This window comes from Dromaius novaehollandiae, chromosome 17 (genome assembly GCF_036370855.1).
Source record: "Dromaius novaehollandiae isolate bDroNov1 chromosome 17, bDroNov1.hap1, whole genome shotgun sequence".
NCBI classification, from domain to species: Eukaryota; Metazoa; Chordata; class Aves; order Casuariiformes; family Dromaiidae; genus Dromaius; species Dromaius novaehollandiae.
This window is the reverse complement of record NC_088114.1, coordinates 12,945,205-12,962,054: the sequence shown is the minus strand read 5'-3', so window position 1 is coordinate 12,962,054 and position 16,850 is coordinate 12,945,205. Positions and strand designations below refer to the sequence as shown.

The following is a 16,850-nucleotide window of genomic DNA, read 5'->3' as shown; positions in this document are numbered from 1 at the left end:
TTAAAATGTGTGAATAATAATACATTAGATATAAACACAATATTAATAAAACCATAAAGGCTAGTTGTTTTTGCAGTGGTTTCTAGTGGTTCCTTTCAGAAACTACAAAACTCCAGACACACAACTTGTCAGTTCGCGAGGGGGTGTCCAAAGGGATCTGCATCCTCAGCTGTACAGCTTTATTCCTTCCAGGTTTTCTACATCTGAATGGACTCATAACCCCTTCCAAGATAAGCCTGTTCCTTCACAGTGCTGTAAAAGATGAAAGACAGACTCACATCCCAGGATGTTTTCTTCCTCCTGAGGTTTTAATTGCCATCATATGCATAGGATATTGTTCAGGATCTGTTTCTTAGTAAGAACAGAACTAAATGCCAGATCTTTCAAAAAACACATATTACATTCATGCGGGATGAAAAGAAGCCTCGTGCTCCATAACAACTAAACCGTGACATCTTAAGAACATGTGGTCTGAGACTACAAATGCAGCAAAGAATAAGGAGACTTCCTGAAACAGCAGAAACCCTATCTAATTCAACAGAAAAGCGTAAACTGACAATCAGCCAGGTACGTCACCAGGCACAAAAACACCCCCTCCATCCCAGGAAGTGATGAAGATAGAGACTATTTTGGCTGCAATAAAACAAATCCAACCTGGAAAACATCCTAATTTTATCATATTACCTGCTAACATTCCCCCCACTCATCTCCCTCTGACTCAGGCAGGAGTCACAGCCCCGCCGAGCGAGCGGCCTGCCTTCCAGCACACATCCGTGGAGTGACTCGTTAGCTCCCACCCACCTTGGACAACCAGCTTCCTGAGGTGGCCACCACGCATTACCGAGCGCCTTTCTGCACAAAGGTGACAAATTTATCAAGCAGCGATAAAGGGTGTTTCCTCTTTCAACAGATTAGCTCCACATAACCAACATCTGATTTCAAGGTTAGAGTATTACATCCTTGTCTTTACTGAAACACGACACTAGTTCTAAAGATCCTGAAGGGCACATTACGTGTCCTTTGACAACTGCTGATCTATTACCGAATTTGTCACTAAAGGTATCAGAATATGCACTTCAAGTGTTAGTAAGGTTACTGCCTTACTATTTACAACCAATAAAAAGTAGTAAAGAACACAAGAACTTGAATGAGAGTCCAACCTAAGTTTACAAAATGGTAACAAGTCTTAACAACAAAACTTACGACTGAGTCAACCTAGCTTCTCTCCAATCCTATCTAATGGGAAAATTTTAAACAACAGAAATACTGACCTGCTTTTAAGACCATGTTGAACATGCCTGTTCCAACATATTACTACATAAAATAAAAGCTACCAATTATAAGCTACTTCATTAATTTCCTAAAGGAGTAACAACTGGCAGAGCGAGATTCTCAGAAATAACTTGGCCTCGATTTACCCCAAGGGTCTATCGCTCTGTTGTTTAATGCATCATGAGAGAAAGCAATCAGATCTAGATGAAGACATCATGGTTTTCATTTATACATTTTCAGTGGTAACTTCCCTCTTTCCAGCAAGTCGCTATTCCGCCTACTTTGCCAGAAGTTTTTATTTTAGTACTTTAGGAATTTCCAGATGAAAATCATCTTGTAACTTACCACCACACTTGAATTCCTTAAATAACTTAATTATACCTTTGAACCTTTTGTTAACACTACTCCACAGTTTTCTGCAAAAAAGCTTTTGACCTCACTTGCTGACCAAATGGAATGGAAATTTGCCCAAGTCACCATCATAACCATGGGTTTCAGCTTTATCTCCTAAAAAGCTAAATATAGGCAATCTTAGGGAATTAATTTCAAAACTGTGGAACCCTATCTTGGTCTGCGATAGCTTGCATCTTGGGGTTGTCAGGATACATGCAAAAGCAGCGGACTGCAACAGGGCATTTCCTCAACTTATTTCTGTCCACCACCGTTCCATTCCACCATTGCACCCAGTAAGCTGGATTCTTCTAAAGTTCACAGTTCTTGTCAAATGAGCTGATTTAAGTGCAAATCTTGGGACAAGACGGTAAAAGAGTGCATGTATACAGGAATAACATGGTAAAGAACAGGGGATTTTTTTTTTTTTTTTTTTTTTAAGAGCGAGGAGCTCTAAGAAAGATAGGCAATTTAAATTCAAGTATTCCTATTTTATATTGCATTAGGTTTTCACAACTGAATTTTATTTTTAATAAAAGTTAAGGACTCTTGTGGAGCCATAGTTGGTTTTAACACAACTGCATAAGTTCAAATAGTCAAAAATTGAAAACTGTTTCTCCATAATACTCACTTCAGTTAGTCCCTCACCTATATGCTAGACTGATTCAAAACTTGAAAAAAAAAAAAAGTTTACCAACTGCTATTCGAATAAAACATTTTCTTGCTTTTTATTCACAACATCTATAGATTTTGCCTTCCTAAAGACTTCCATTTTAACTCCAACATCAGCAGCATTGTTACCTAATACTCACTGGCAGCAACAGGCAACTCTTATAAAAAATTGTCTCTTTCATTATATAATTTGCTTAACTTATGATGGGGATTTAAAACCTCTTACCCTAACACCTGCTACATACACTATATGTATGACCTTGGATAAAATCTGTTTCAGAAATATTCAAAGCAATTCAGAGACTCTACAATGCATGTAAGGCCCTCTATCATAGACTTGTTAAATGAAGCAATGTTCTTCAAAAATTGGGTAGAAAATCATGCTCTACTCAAGTTTGAAAGAAATGATGCTTTCATGCTGTAATTCTTCTTCTGTGCATCAGTATGAACCTCACTCCTTAGGTGCCCTTACATTAAAAACAGTAAAACAAATGGTACATGATACAAAACGTAAGTTTAGAGGGACAACGAAGTACTCTCTAAACTATACCCGAGCCCCTTAAAATAGGGTCAATTTAATTTTTGAAGATTCGAACATATCCTATATGCCATTCTGCTGGAATTTAACACTGATGGTGTTTCCCACTTCTCTATGAAGCTGTTTTTCACGCTTCAGTAAAGAGCACGGAGACTTGGAAACCTCCCTTTAACAAGATTTTGTTGCAAAGAAAAAATGGACACACAGACAGACAACACTGAAATATTACGTAAAAAATACTACTATCATAAACATTAAGTTCATTTCTCTCAACAATTCTTTTATATCCTCTAAAATACAATTTTAAAGATCTGTCTTTAAGGACTAACTTCAAAGTCATCTTACATATGCTTGTAACTTGATTAGTCATACAATTATGGCTTTCAGAAAACGCAGCTAGCTACATTTTCTTCCATTTCTATTTCCTTTTAAGAACCAAGAAGTATCTTATTTACATTGGCCATTAGTTGGACAAAGATACAATGAAACAAAAGGCATAAACTATATTCAGTCACTTGTTGAGATATTTTTATTTAAAAAGGAAGAATTCTATAAAAGCTTAAAGAAAAATCTTACCTGAAACTGCCGTAGACTATGAGGAGAATAGAAATCAGAAAAGTAGACACTTGACTGGAATCCACAAGGGAATATGCCCTAGAATTGGGAAAAAGAAAGGCACTTGTGTCATTATGAGTATTCATTTCCCTGGTGTCATTTGCTAATTCTTTTTCTTATCATAATACCAACAGAGAATTGGATAACAAGTCTTTACAGCGGCTATTTCTAAAAATCTCATGTCATCTAGGAAAATTTTATCTGTGGCTTGTAAATTAAGCTTTTATATTCAAGACCGTGGTATGCAAAACACTCAAAGCATAATTCCAAAGGGCTTGCGGTAACTCGCTCTAAATTCACCACATCCAGACTTTTTTGCCCCAGCACACCAAAACTGCTTCAGTTGTAAGCAATGCGACTCATGCACCTCGCATGTAAATAACAACAACCAGTCTTCCTCGAGATTTTTATATGGCTGAACTGATAATAGTAAGTTGAAATATGGGTGGTTGGGGGAAGACACACACACACAAGCAGCAGCTGAGGGAGTCCCGGCACAACCCCAAGCAGCTCCTGGGGCAAAAGCAAAAGAAAAGGATAAATTTCATGGGTCTTAACCTACAAAAAAGACAGCTAAACATTTCTGAACACCCACTAAAAGGCCCAGCTTCAAAAAAAACTATGGATATGGAACGCAGATAATTGAATTATGTGATAATTCCAAAATAAATACCACTAAGCAAATTAGTACTAAAGATACAAGACAGTTAAAGAGCCACTCATCCCATCCGCAATGCAAAAGCAATTTAGAGACAATTACCGTAACGCTAGACAGACACTTTAAAATAAACACATTTTTAATATATAAAAACAAACATGAACTTCCCACTATAGAAACTTAATGTTAAACATTACTGAAAAACAGATTGAAATTAGGTACTCGTGGAATACGCTTTTAAGAAATGGGAAACTAATTATTTTTATTAATTACCATGACTAACTTTAACATTACCCCACACTAAAAGTGAAAAGCAAATGTATTCTTTGCTCGTAAAGCTGACCACCACAAAAAGATGCTCTTAAGCTTTACATTTTTTACATTTCGGCCATGTCTGCCCTGTGCTTTCAAGGCTGTGCAAAAGAGCTCTGAAAAGCATCCATGACGATCACTAGAGCAAACTGCAAACACGCGTAATATGTAAGTAAGCACTAATAATCAGCACATCTAACTGCCCCTCAGGTGCTGCACACCGGCTTCACGTCTCGTTGCTAGCTCAGTTCCAGGGGAAGATTTCCCTCACCCAACCTGGAGCTCAGAGGAAAAGGAAACTTCACATCCTGTTTGGATTCGAGAATAAATAGCGGAATTTTGCTATTAAAAGAATCGCTGGAGCTCCAGATTCGGGAGGGAGAACAAAACGACCGAACACAATCTCAACTGCGATGAGGCATCGCTGGAGCTGTGCACTGAACTTTATTAACTGATGTTCATAAAATTATATATTCATCTCAAAAGTATTTGTGGAGTCGTGAATGATGTTTTATATCTAATTCATCATTCAGTGGCAACTTTGAAAGCTATAATAATTAAAATGCCATTTCATCATAATCACTAAACATTAGTACTTACTATCAAAGGTTCTAAATGTTAGAAAGATTTATAAAACAGATAAAATAAGGATGCTACAAGAATCATGGATCAATCCCGTGCATAACCCATTTAGGTTTGTATTAAAAACTGCAGGCGCTTTGGTACAATGGAAGAAATTGAATAGAAGTAAAATTATTCTAAATAATGATCTAAAATAACATAACCCCACTGATACACTGCAGCGATGACTACAACAGCTATCTGCCAATTCTAAGCAAGGGAGAAACCACAAGTAAAGTGCTTCCAGTCTGCACAAAAATAGCGCAATATTTTAATTATACGCTCACTGCAGACCTAGCAGTATTTCCTAACTTCTCTGCATAGCGATCTCTGAGCGGGACATCCTAAAAACTCAATGCTGGTATCAGGATGATGATCTGGGAAGACTCATGCCTGTTGACACCCCAGAAAATAGGGCCAAGGAGATGTACGCGCATTTCCCTTCTTGAAGCAACTGGAGATGGAGCAATACCAAATAAGAGGCACAAGCAGATAACTGCGCTGCGGGAATCCTGAAGCAGCTCAGATGTGCCAGATCCCATGCAAAGTTTCTAACACACGCTGCCCACAAGCAAACTCCAAGAATAATTTCAGGTGGATCCGATGGTGGATCTGATGGTACCAAAAGCCTGAGTGTTTTTAACATTTCATTTCCCCAAGTTACAGAAGGTATTGCCCAATACCCGAGAACGGAACTGCTTCCTAAAATCTGCTGTCCTAAAGCACCGGACAGTACATTAACAGACCCAAACCCTTGATCCCTAATTAACACTTCCTAACACCTTAATCTAGAATAGGGATAATCACTAAATTACTGAATTACATACAGAATTGAGAAGTAAGATTAGTTCACAGTTTTGAATACAATTCAAAATGCCAGACAGCAACCTGCAAACCCATTTATATTTTTACTTGAAATTTAAATGACCATCTACAAGCCAGCAGATGCCATATGCATACAACTGGACCCTCCCAGAAACATATTGCCAGTATGCACGTTTACATGTGTGGCTACAGGAGTATGCAGCAGTGCTACATTTTTCTCAAAGGGGATCAGCCAAAAATAAAACCACCACCCCCACACACACACTTACAAAGTTTGTCAGAAGTTGTAGTATTCTTTGTGCAGTAACATTTAACCAGGGTACTTTTAACGAGGTACTTTTATAAAATTAAATATTTAATCTCAGAACAAACAGTGGAAACTTATGCATGGAAAATATCTGTAACAAATCTGTGCATAAAAGCTGTCCTTTGACTTAAATACTGATTTTGGAAGCAATTCTTAGTACTTCCTACATGGCAACCCACAAAGAAAAAATGGTTCTGCTTCATTCTTATTCTGGAAATTAATACCGGCTGAGATTATGCTAATGATTGCTGTCTTCTGACGGATTCTTCTCATTGCTGCAGCTCATCTGTGTGCCATATTACAAGAACAAGTACCAACCCTTTTCTAAGCTCTACCATGCAGGCAAAGCTCTGCTTGGACATGAAGACACTGCTGGCTTTCCCAGTGGAGCACATTATTTAGCAGCCTTACGCCACTGCACCTCAAATCCAACCCCCCTGGAAGGAGGCTGCTTCAGAAGCTATTTAATCAGGCTATCAGAAAGCTTGTTGCTGACTCAGTCAAGTAACTAATGACCAGAATTAACTGCTGAACTCCAGCACTTAATGAAACCTAATGCACGGATGGTTTACTTTTCTCCGTGAACTCCCTCCATCGGCTAACGCCAGGGAGATAATTTCCCCGAAGCCTGTCCTAGATCCTGAGATCACACTCAGGACCTGCACCTTTTTCCAAGGCTGAGGCCAATTTTAATAACTCCTCAGCCATTAGGCATTTCTTTCTGGCGGTTTTACGGGCAAGTGCTTTCGGCAGCGAGCGTGCCGGGGCATGCCAAGACGGAGACACAGCAAGCACTGTTCGGCAGCACGTCCTGCGTGTCAGCCGCGCAGCCCGACAGCGGGGGTATTGTCCCCACAACAACGGACGCAGCGAGCGCTCCAGCCTGGCACAGGCTGCCCCGCGGACCTGCACCTACGAGCGATCCCCGGGATGCCCAGCCACCGAGCCGCACCGCCACGGCCACCCTGCCCAAACGGTAAGCGCGCAGAACAGGCTACATGGGTGACAGCGAGCCTTGCAGGCAACGCGCTCCCTTCTTCTGGGGGAAAAAAAAGAAGAACTCCTCCTGTATTCCCGAGGGAATAGAGACCCACTTCATTCTCAGCCAGGGAAGATGTTAACAGGATAATAAAAGCTGCAACGACAACAGTAACAGCGTTAAATCAGAGTCACCCACAAGCTCCTTCCCCGTACCAGCAGCCATATGTCCAAGATCACCTTTCTTCTCTGCGAGCATTCACCTTACGTGGCTTCGGCCATCTGGCTGCTTAGCAATTTCTTATATAAAAACCACTTTACCCCTACCATTCTCATACTCCATAAACATTTTTCAGTTCCTCTGGTTTTATCATTTCTTTTGCATTTCTGCCCAGGAAAACTACCCAGTAAATACATACACCTTGTTTTTTCCCAGCTTTTCTTTACCACCAAAAGAAAAGCAATTTCCAAAAAAGACAGCCCTTCCAAACCAGCGGCAGGCGTCCCTGCGGCAAAGCGAGGCACTTCCTTCCGCTCAGCTCCGAGCGATCGCTGTCTGCAACCCATTTTGTTCTACGAGGAACCGGAGACGACAGCAGAACTGGGAACCAAACCTGACCACAGCACAGATCGTTACCTCTGCGTAACCTGCCTGTCTCGGGCCACAGTATGACGTGACCATAAGCCAGCACTGCCATTACAGAAGCAAGATTGTTTTCACCTTTCGCCAGACATCTGGTGACTTCTCTTCCTTCATCCCCAGCAGCACAACCATTCCTCACGCCACGTGGAAAACGAGATCAGAGGACTTGTCTGCTTGAACGACAACTGAGCAAGCAGGGGAAGGTCTTCCAGATGGATCAGGCGCCTGGTCTGGTTTGTGTCTGACCGCAGGGAAGCAAAGCACAGCACAAGGGAACGGCCTTCTCTCTCCATTGGCAGCAGTGGCTTAATACCCCCCAAACCTTTCGCCTCGAAGGCCAGGAAAGCTTGGTGCAACTGAGAGAAAAACCTCTTCTTGTTTACACAAGCTGTCTACTAAATGTAGATGTGATAAACCGGACCCCTCAATGTTTCAACAGCAAAAGCCGGTCCCCTCACTTCCAGGTGCAGGAGAAATTGTAACGAATGCTGCTGAGAGGGGAGGGAGAAGCACGCAATGCCCGTTTCCGCAGCAATGCCCACCGGCGACCTTGGACGTGAATCATTATTGTACAAAATCTGTTACAACAGCAAGATAAACTTCTGCTGCATTTACTGTACATATAGCAGAATACAAGCAATACAGCAACAAATGAATCACATCAGCCAGAAAAATGCAATAGATGAACTACCTTCACTAAAGCTTACATGAAGAGGGAAAACTGCATTTCATTAAGTGCTTTTGCTCATCAGTGATCATAGCATACAAGCACTTTCAAGATTAAGAAAATTAAAACTATTAAAGGAAGGTAAACATACTAGATAGGCTAGTCTAAAGAGGCACTAGAATATATTAGACAGGCTTTTTATTTTGCTTAAAGGGATCAGATCTGTAACTCGCAGACATCTTTCACAGAATCGCAGAAAACAGCACTGATGGGAATGTCAGCAGATCATTTAATTCATTGTCTTTCCCCAAAGTAAGAGTAAGTAATAATTCAATCAGTCGGTCACGATGAACATTTACCCCTCACCGATTGTTTAAAACAGTCACTAGTGAAATCACAGGACTTTTCTTGACATCCAACCTAAGTCCTTCCGCCTGGAGCTTTAGTCCACGCTTTTTCTGCACACACAAACTCCTTCGGAACTGGCAGGGTCCATCCTACTCCATGCACAGGCGGGGAAACAGGATCCAGACTTGCATTCAGCTGCGTATTTCAGTTTCGGAAAGACGTGGCTGCTCGAGAAGCAACCACACAGCTTCAAATACTCCTCAACCCACTGGAAAAGCCATGACTTTTCTTTCAATCAATATGGCACTCTTCATCTCACTGAAAATACCGCTTTTGTTATCAATGTCTGCCGTCTCATTACTCTAAGTGACATTAACCCATGCCTCAACAGCTGCCCATCAAAACACGTATCCTACTTTCACAACCTCCGCTCTCTTCCAGCGCAAACGCCTCAGAGGCTCACACCAGCACCGGGGGGGCTGCAGCGAAGCACCCCCTTCCTCGCCCTATTACTCACCACTCGTTTTTAGAACTCGATGAATGCAAGCATTCAGTTTGTGTGTCCTATCTCAGCAGACAGTCAATTCTTTCAAAGGGATCCAAAAGAAAAAAAAAAAAGGGAAGAAAAAACCCCTAACTTTTGCTGGAAATCTGATGTCAAATGACAAATTCAGTTACGAAAAAACTTCCCCCCCTCCTCCCCTCCAAGGGTTTCATGTATTTCACAAGCTATTTAATGTGCTTATTTCAACAGTAATTGCTATTGTAATAGAGAAAATGCGAATCGAAAGTCAAGAAATACTAGTTGGTAAATCCAAGACAAGAAGCAGAAGAGTATTTTGCAACTTCACTTCCCCCACCCACCCCAGGGTTTTTTGCTGTATGCAGAAATCAGTGTTCGCATTCACACCACTGCCACTGACCCAATGCATCCCTTTTTTTTTTCTGACCATACAAAAAATATGCCCTCAACTAGAAAAAGTCTTCTTGAATATATTTGTCTGTCTGACATTTTTCAAACATTCTATTAACTACTTTATTCCTTAAAAGAAGGATGAGTGAATATACCAATGAGGACAATTTATTGTTAAGGGTAATTCATTTTTCATGTTTCACCGTAAGGCAATCTTGAGTCATTGCTGCAGCGTCGTTTATTGAGATGAGCAACTCAAAGCCGCGGCTGCAGAGCGCAGCGCCAGGGCACACGGCGGAGGGCACCCCCGCCCATACCGAGATCAACCACAGCTAATGGTGCCGATATCCATTTTGGTCGAGGAACGGACCCATTTCATAGATAAAACCAATCGTAATTTTTTCCTTAACTGGATTCCGGGTCAAAGGTAAAACTAAAAAGCCTCTCTTTCAGCTACTTCAGGTGTGCAAGATATATACATATTTAAGAGCCTCCATTAGGCTTGCTGCCAAGCCAAAGTTATACCTTTAACTTTTACACTCCGTTTTCATTTTAAGCGTGAAGTCATGGCACCGAAACTGTAAACATACCTCAACACTATTCCATTCTTTAGTATGATTCATAGGAAAAGCAAGCAAATTACTATGGATTCATTTACATTAAAGGAATAGTTTCACCCCACTGTCGTCCGCAGATAAGGTCTGCTAACTCTGACTAGTTTATGGAAACACAGATCATATAAGGAAAAAAACCCTTAAGTTGCAAGCAAAAAAAAAAAAAAGAATAAAAGAATAAATCAAGATATCCCATTAAAACCAGATTTTCCTATGCAAACTTGGTCAGGGCTTAGGCAGGCATTTCCAAGTTATAAGAGGAGAATAATTCCTCTGTTTATCTGCCACAGATCCCAGGGCAAAGATTTTGTATTACTAGATACCATAAAATAAAATAAAATGAAAGACTGACACATCCATTTTAAGAACTTAATTCCTTCTTCTATCCCTTCCAGACCGCTGTTTTCCTAAAACCCTCCCCCCAAATAAACGCCAAGCTCCCAGCTAAACCACCCAGAGAAGCCGCTCCTCCGAGCTCGCCTCGACGAGAAGCTGTAGCACCCGTTCGCTAACGCTCCGGGAGCGGCAATCATGCAAAACCCACCTGCTGCTAAAGCCATTCTCTGAGCCCCCCTTCTGCTTCTCCAGACTGTTTGCCAACAGAACAAAGAATTATGTGTTTTACAGCATTTAAGAATTAGAGCAACTGGACGATTTCCCGATCGCACGTTCAGCTGGGAGCACCGAAAGGAGCGTTTCTCCCGAACGCCGCAGGGCAACAGCCCCCTCCTTCAAAGGGGCAGCAATCCCGGCAACGGCCGCATTTCCCCACCACGCTGGTGCATCCACCCCAGAGTTGCACAGGATACTTGGGAGAAAAACGTGTTATCAATAGTTAATAGAAAAAAACCTGCATCTTTGAATAAATTGTCCTGGACATGTGGAGCTGCTTGAGAAATCAGTACTCGGAACCAAAATAAACCTCCAAAACACATGTTGAATGTGCTTTGCGTTACTGCAAGAGAAAATACAGCCTTTTTTATTTCATACTATACATTTCTAGACTGAACGGGAGCCTGGACACCAAATTTTCACCTCTTCCACACATACAAAAACAAATTCACATTTTTCAGGTTCATTGTTTTATTGAGGAGGGTTGGTTGTTTGGTTTGGCTTCAGTTTTATATACCTTTACCTTTAAAAGTAATTAGTTTGACCTGTTCTTGACAGTTTAATCTAAAGGAACCCAACTTAAGATAGGATTTGTCTATGTTGGTTTGAGTATCAAGGGTCGGGAGCATGAGACACCTCTAGGCCTCTGCCTATATATAGGGCTATAGAGCCCTGCCAACAAAATGTCCTTCCTCAAACATTTGCCGGTGCAGTAGGCGAGGCTGCTGCTAGTAAAGGTCAGTTTATTCATGCGAAGGAAAAGATGAAAGAGGTGAAAAAATTACACCTGACAAACCGGCGGTTTTGGCGAAGTAAGTACTCGTTCAGTGCAGCAGCTGCACGACTCCCGGCCGGGACGCGAAGGAGAGAGGGGGCAGCGGCGGCCGGGGACGAGGCAGCCCTAAACCCTCCCCGCAGGAGCGGGCAGTGAGAGCGATTAAGCACACTGTGATCCCTTGACCTTTAACTCAAACTTTACTGGAGCTAGATTAAGCAACACTAAACTTGCTCTTTCCAATTGCCTACGCAGAAGTTAGCACTGGTTTAATTAAGTTACTTTGCAAAATAGACTTCAGGTCCTACGGTTTCTGCAATCTATGACACTCTATAAGAGTTTGCTTCATTTCAGTCTTTCCAGATTTGTTTTCACTGATGAACTATACAACTGCAGTGCACAGTCACATCACCGTTACTCTTCAAAACTAGGATAAAGTTATTTGTCGACACAAACACTTTTGAGCACCGCACACTTTTATAATCCCCAGCTCTCCAGAGAGCTTTGTCACAGCTGCATGGTCCTACCACCAAACCACACACCGAGGTACAGGACACTCGGTAACGAGACTGTCAAATAAGCTCAAGCATCACTAAGGGTATTCAGTGAGGTACAAGGAGGAACCATACCGCATTTGCAAGGGCCAAGCTATTTAATATGTTTAAAAAAAAAAGTACTTCAAAAAAAGGAGAAAAAGAGATAAGGTTAATTTGCTAAACTCTGAATAAGTGAAAAATTTGTATCAGCTGTAAATATCTTCCTAGTCTTACCCATTTAGACAAGACTGCTATGTACTGCAGAGGACAGATTCGAGCTTTGCTCGAGCATCATATGAATGGTCAAACAAACAAACAAGCAAACAAACTATATATAAATATATATATACACACATACATACACACAGTGCTTTTAGGGAAGAATAAGAATAGCAATTATCAGAACAAGTTGCAAACATATATACATGTAAAAACATACATAAATACATATATATCTGGCAAAGCACGACGGTTATAACTTAACTACAAGAATTAAAATAGCATAATCTACAAAGAAGACTTTCCTTATCTGGAAGACTCTTTCAATAATCAATAAAATAAATCAAGATACATATCAAATAAATATTAAAATCAAAATAAATCACAAAAGGAGGATTGGAGAGAGGACAAAGAGAAGAGGCCAGACCAAGCGCTGCTACGCGCAGCCCTCCCTCGTCCCAGCCAACAGCAATGCTGCTTTATGTAAATTTTTGGACTCCACCAGACGAGTGAACTCCCCAAAGGCCAGTCCGATACTCAGCCTTCCCCAAAGCTTTGCTGAAACAGCTGGTCTATCTAAAATACCACTTCCAGCTGTACGAATTTTCCAAAAATAGCCCTTTTACATCAGGAAAAAAAAGGCAAATGAAGGGTGTGGTTACTGTAATTGAAGTCAACAGAGTGCCACTGTGCAGCTGCCTACAGTCTGGTCCTAGAGAGCCCCATCACGACCCAGATGACATCGTATCTTCAAGGACCGTCTGGAAGTGTTACATGTTACCCCGGCCAGGGAAGTTCTCTACAGTTTTCGCAGCGAAGACCTTTTTGGGTTGTAGAGATACCAATTTATATCCTAGTCATACTACAAATCAGAATTTTCGATCACTTGATACTGCAGCTCTACATTAGGAGGACGACTGCTGTTGACTGGTGCTAGGTTTCATTTTATTGCATTTGAGGATAAAAACTTCCAGAAGTCTTCCACACAGGCTCCAGTGCATGTTTTTATCTCTGTGAGTCTTTTTCTACTCAACAGAAAGGCTCATTAGCAATGGCTACAATCACCTATAACACAAGGATGCTCCCTACTTTCAATCTACAATAAAAATCCATTTACGGCTTGAAGAACGAGGACAAGTCTTTTCTGTACGAGAATCACCCACTCGTTAGCAAAGCCCTGTCCCCAGCTATCTAATGGGACGTCTGCAACATAACAGCGACTGCTGCCAGCAGCGGTACAAGCAGCGCAGGCTCAGCGCGTATTTGCCATGGCAGGAATGGGAGGACCTGTTCCAGGCAGCGTTAGATGCGACCGCAGGGAAAATGCTGGCCACCAATTTATGCTACCATCCTCAACTTTGCTAACATAGCTACTACAGTACAAATCATTATTTTCAAGGGAAAAAAAAAAAACACCAAAAATCTCAACACAGGTGCAGCCATCAGCATCTCAGACAACCCTAAGCTGAGACTAAAAGTTGTCTCAACTGACAAAACAAGGCAGTTTCCATTATTTGGAATTAAGTATTTGTCCAGATCTTCACTATTACTCAATCTGGACCAGGAAAAGGGTGGTGAGCAAAGATTTTGTGTCTGTCTTATACTTTAGATATTCGTATTGACTTTGCAAGCTATTTTTCAACCTTTGACAATAATAGGTCCTGTGAAAGTGGCTTATGTGAAAAATAATAAATGCATGCTTTCTCCAAAGGCAAAAAAAAACAAGTTTAAACAAGTTATTGGGGAAACCATGGCTGTTCCAAAATAAAGAGAACAGCAAACGTTCTCTCCCATACACTTCAAGATCAGCAATTCCCAGACCACCACAATATGCTCAAATAATTGATCGTACTGGAGTAGCTTTATTTTTGATTACTTCAAAACTGTGCCAGTCATTCCGTAAGTTTTTCTAAATTTAGAAAAGTAGGTGATAGTAAGACTTCAGCTCTACACTTGCTCTTCTCAAAAGCAACAAAAAGCTTCTCGACTCCGTAGTAGGTTCAGAGCCCTACACTAATATCAATTTGGGGGGGGGGAACTCCACAAAACTAAAGATCAATTAAATCTCTTCTCCAAACATACCAATATGATCAAGAAGCATTTCAAAATAAGCAGAAAGTATCGTAATTATTCCTGCTAATAAACTTAAAACCTGCTAGTGGGGAAGAAGTGAGCTTTAAGTAGGTCAGGTAACTACCGGCAGCCGCACCCAGGAAATTTAAGGGATTTTTAATTCCATGGTTAGTTCAGTTACTCACTGAGGTGGGACAGGGGCAAAATTAGGCTCAAAACTGGGATTTCGTTCCCGTTCTAGCACAAGTCATTGACTCGCAATTAACGTGAGTTAAAATCCTCAAGCCCAGAAGCACACGACGCACTCCACAAAGTCTCCCAATCAAACAGAAAGGACGGTTATTTTCGTTAGTACAGAAATAAAATAGAAACAAGTGAATCTGAGGACTACATGCATCCATCACAGGAAGAAAAAGAAAAAAAAATCAGCAGCTTCTTTTTCCAAGTATAAAGCCCCAAAATGACACATTATATTATATTACATTATATAGAAATATGCACAATTGATGCCACATGTTTCCAACGGGCCTGTGCCAAAAGCTTTGTGACTGTGTGTAGCATAAAGCTGGGAAACAGAACTTTGACTTACATTTTTAGTATGGCATTAAATGCATATATACACATGCTCTAATGCAATTAACTTGTTAAAGCTGCATATGATTTAGTATAGAAGTCAATTAAGTTTTTACTTTATGGGCACCACTAATTTTCCATCCTGCTTAGCCTATTCACATCCCTATTTTGGGAAGAGACACCCATAGTCACATTTTTCCCGACTTGCTCTCGCATCATTGTATCTGTTTTCAAACCTTTTTTTTGCAAGAGCAAACAATAAATAGAGCCTAGGAAGGGGAGAAGATTATTAAAGGGGAAGACAGGCACTGGTATTAAAGCGTTAATATAGCTTCAGTGTTAACAGAATTATCAGTCTGTCGCTGGAACAAGCTCAGAGGAGAGTTTCTAAGATGATTAGGAGAGATAAGAACTTTGTTTAACCTAGAAGAATACAGGCCAAGAGGACAAGTGGGCGCACAAGGAAAAAGAAATACCAAATGGGGGAACTACTAGAGAAAGGAGCTGCACAGATTAAACTGACCTATAATTGTGTTACTAGCAACAGGGGAATTCACATTCCCTCCCAGCCCCAAACAGTAAACTCATCCAGCTGGAAAAACCCACCCCCTCCAAGTCCAGGCTCATGTTCAGATCAGCTTCGCCAGAGTCACGTGAACACTAGTGACAACACAAGGGATGGCAGGTCCTCCAGTTTCCTGCGTTGCACTTTCTGGAGGAAAACAAGAAAAGAAAGAAACCCTCAAGCGGCCCCGCTCCAGCCGCGTAACCCAGAGTGCACTTGTCAGTCCTGAGGAAGCAGAAAGGGAAGGGGAACACGTCCTGCTGCTCCTCTGCACACGCAGTACTCTCTGAGCAGTAGAGGTTTAATGAAACAACGTTCAGACAGATTATTAAAAGCATCTGACACGTTAAGCCTTGACCCTCTGGAAGTTGCCGTGCTTATTAACAGTGAAGCTTCATAAAAGCAACTGCCTGCTCTTCAGCAGTCCATCGCACAAGCCTTTTGTACAAATTGAGGTACATGCAGCTTCATGTACAGGACCAAGCGAAATTTTTATCTGGCCATTATCCAGTTACATCCACCTGGAAGCTCAGCATGTTTTATCACAGAAGGATGGTCTCATTTCACTACGTTTCCTTTACAAACACAGACCAAAACCCACACATGCCCCAAATCCAATGGCAGGCAACAATGAAGTTTAGCCCACATTTCTGCGTGCCTGAGGGTCAGTAGGTTCAAAAGATGTTAGAAGCCCCAACAACCCCCATGAACCACAAGAAATATAATGCGAAGGAATCTTTAAAAAGCACAAAGCTAATTCTATGTTTAAGAAAACGTAAACCGTGGAAGAGCGAGTTTCCAGTTCGATTCAGGCTGCACGCAGATTGCCACCGACCATCTCGTGGGGGGAAGAAGGGGCCGGGGCGGCAGCTAGCGCACTCTCCGTCCCCACCCTGCGGGTGCCGCTGGGCAAGGCGCCCCTCCTTCCCACCAGGGACCCTGCCTTCTGCCCCCGCTCCTGCTTTGCACCTGTACCTGGCAGTACTTTCCTGAGCTGGTTAACGCATTTAGAGGACAATTCTCCACTGATCGACCTACCACAGTCAAAAAAGCTACCTTTTTCGGCCAGACTGCAAACATCCCGAGTCCTGCAAACATCCCAACTGTCTCTCCTGTGCCCCCTA

General features: G+C 41.6%; 1 protein-coding gene across 1 annotated transcript in view; it reads right to left on the bottom strand.

The window, feature by feature from the left end:
- The window catches only part of SPPL3 (signal peptide peptidase like 3), a 61,573-nt gene that overhangs the window by 25,736 nt on the left and 18,987 nt on the right, over nt 1-16,850 (bottom strand). The window contains exon 2 of the mRNA XM_064522263.1: nt 3,449-3,526. Within this exon, the coding sequence (XP_064378333.1) occupies nt 3,449-3,526 (78 nt within the window). The remainder of the gene's footprint in view (nt 1-3,448; nt 3,527-16,850) is intronic.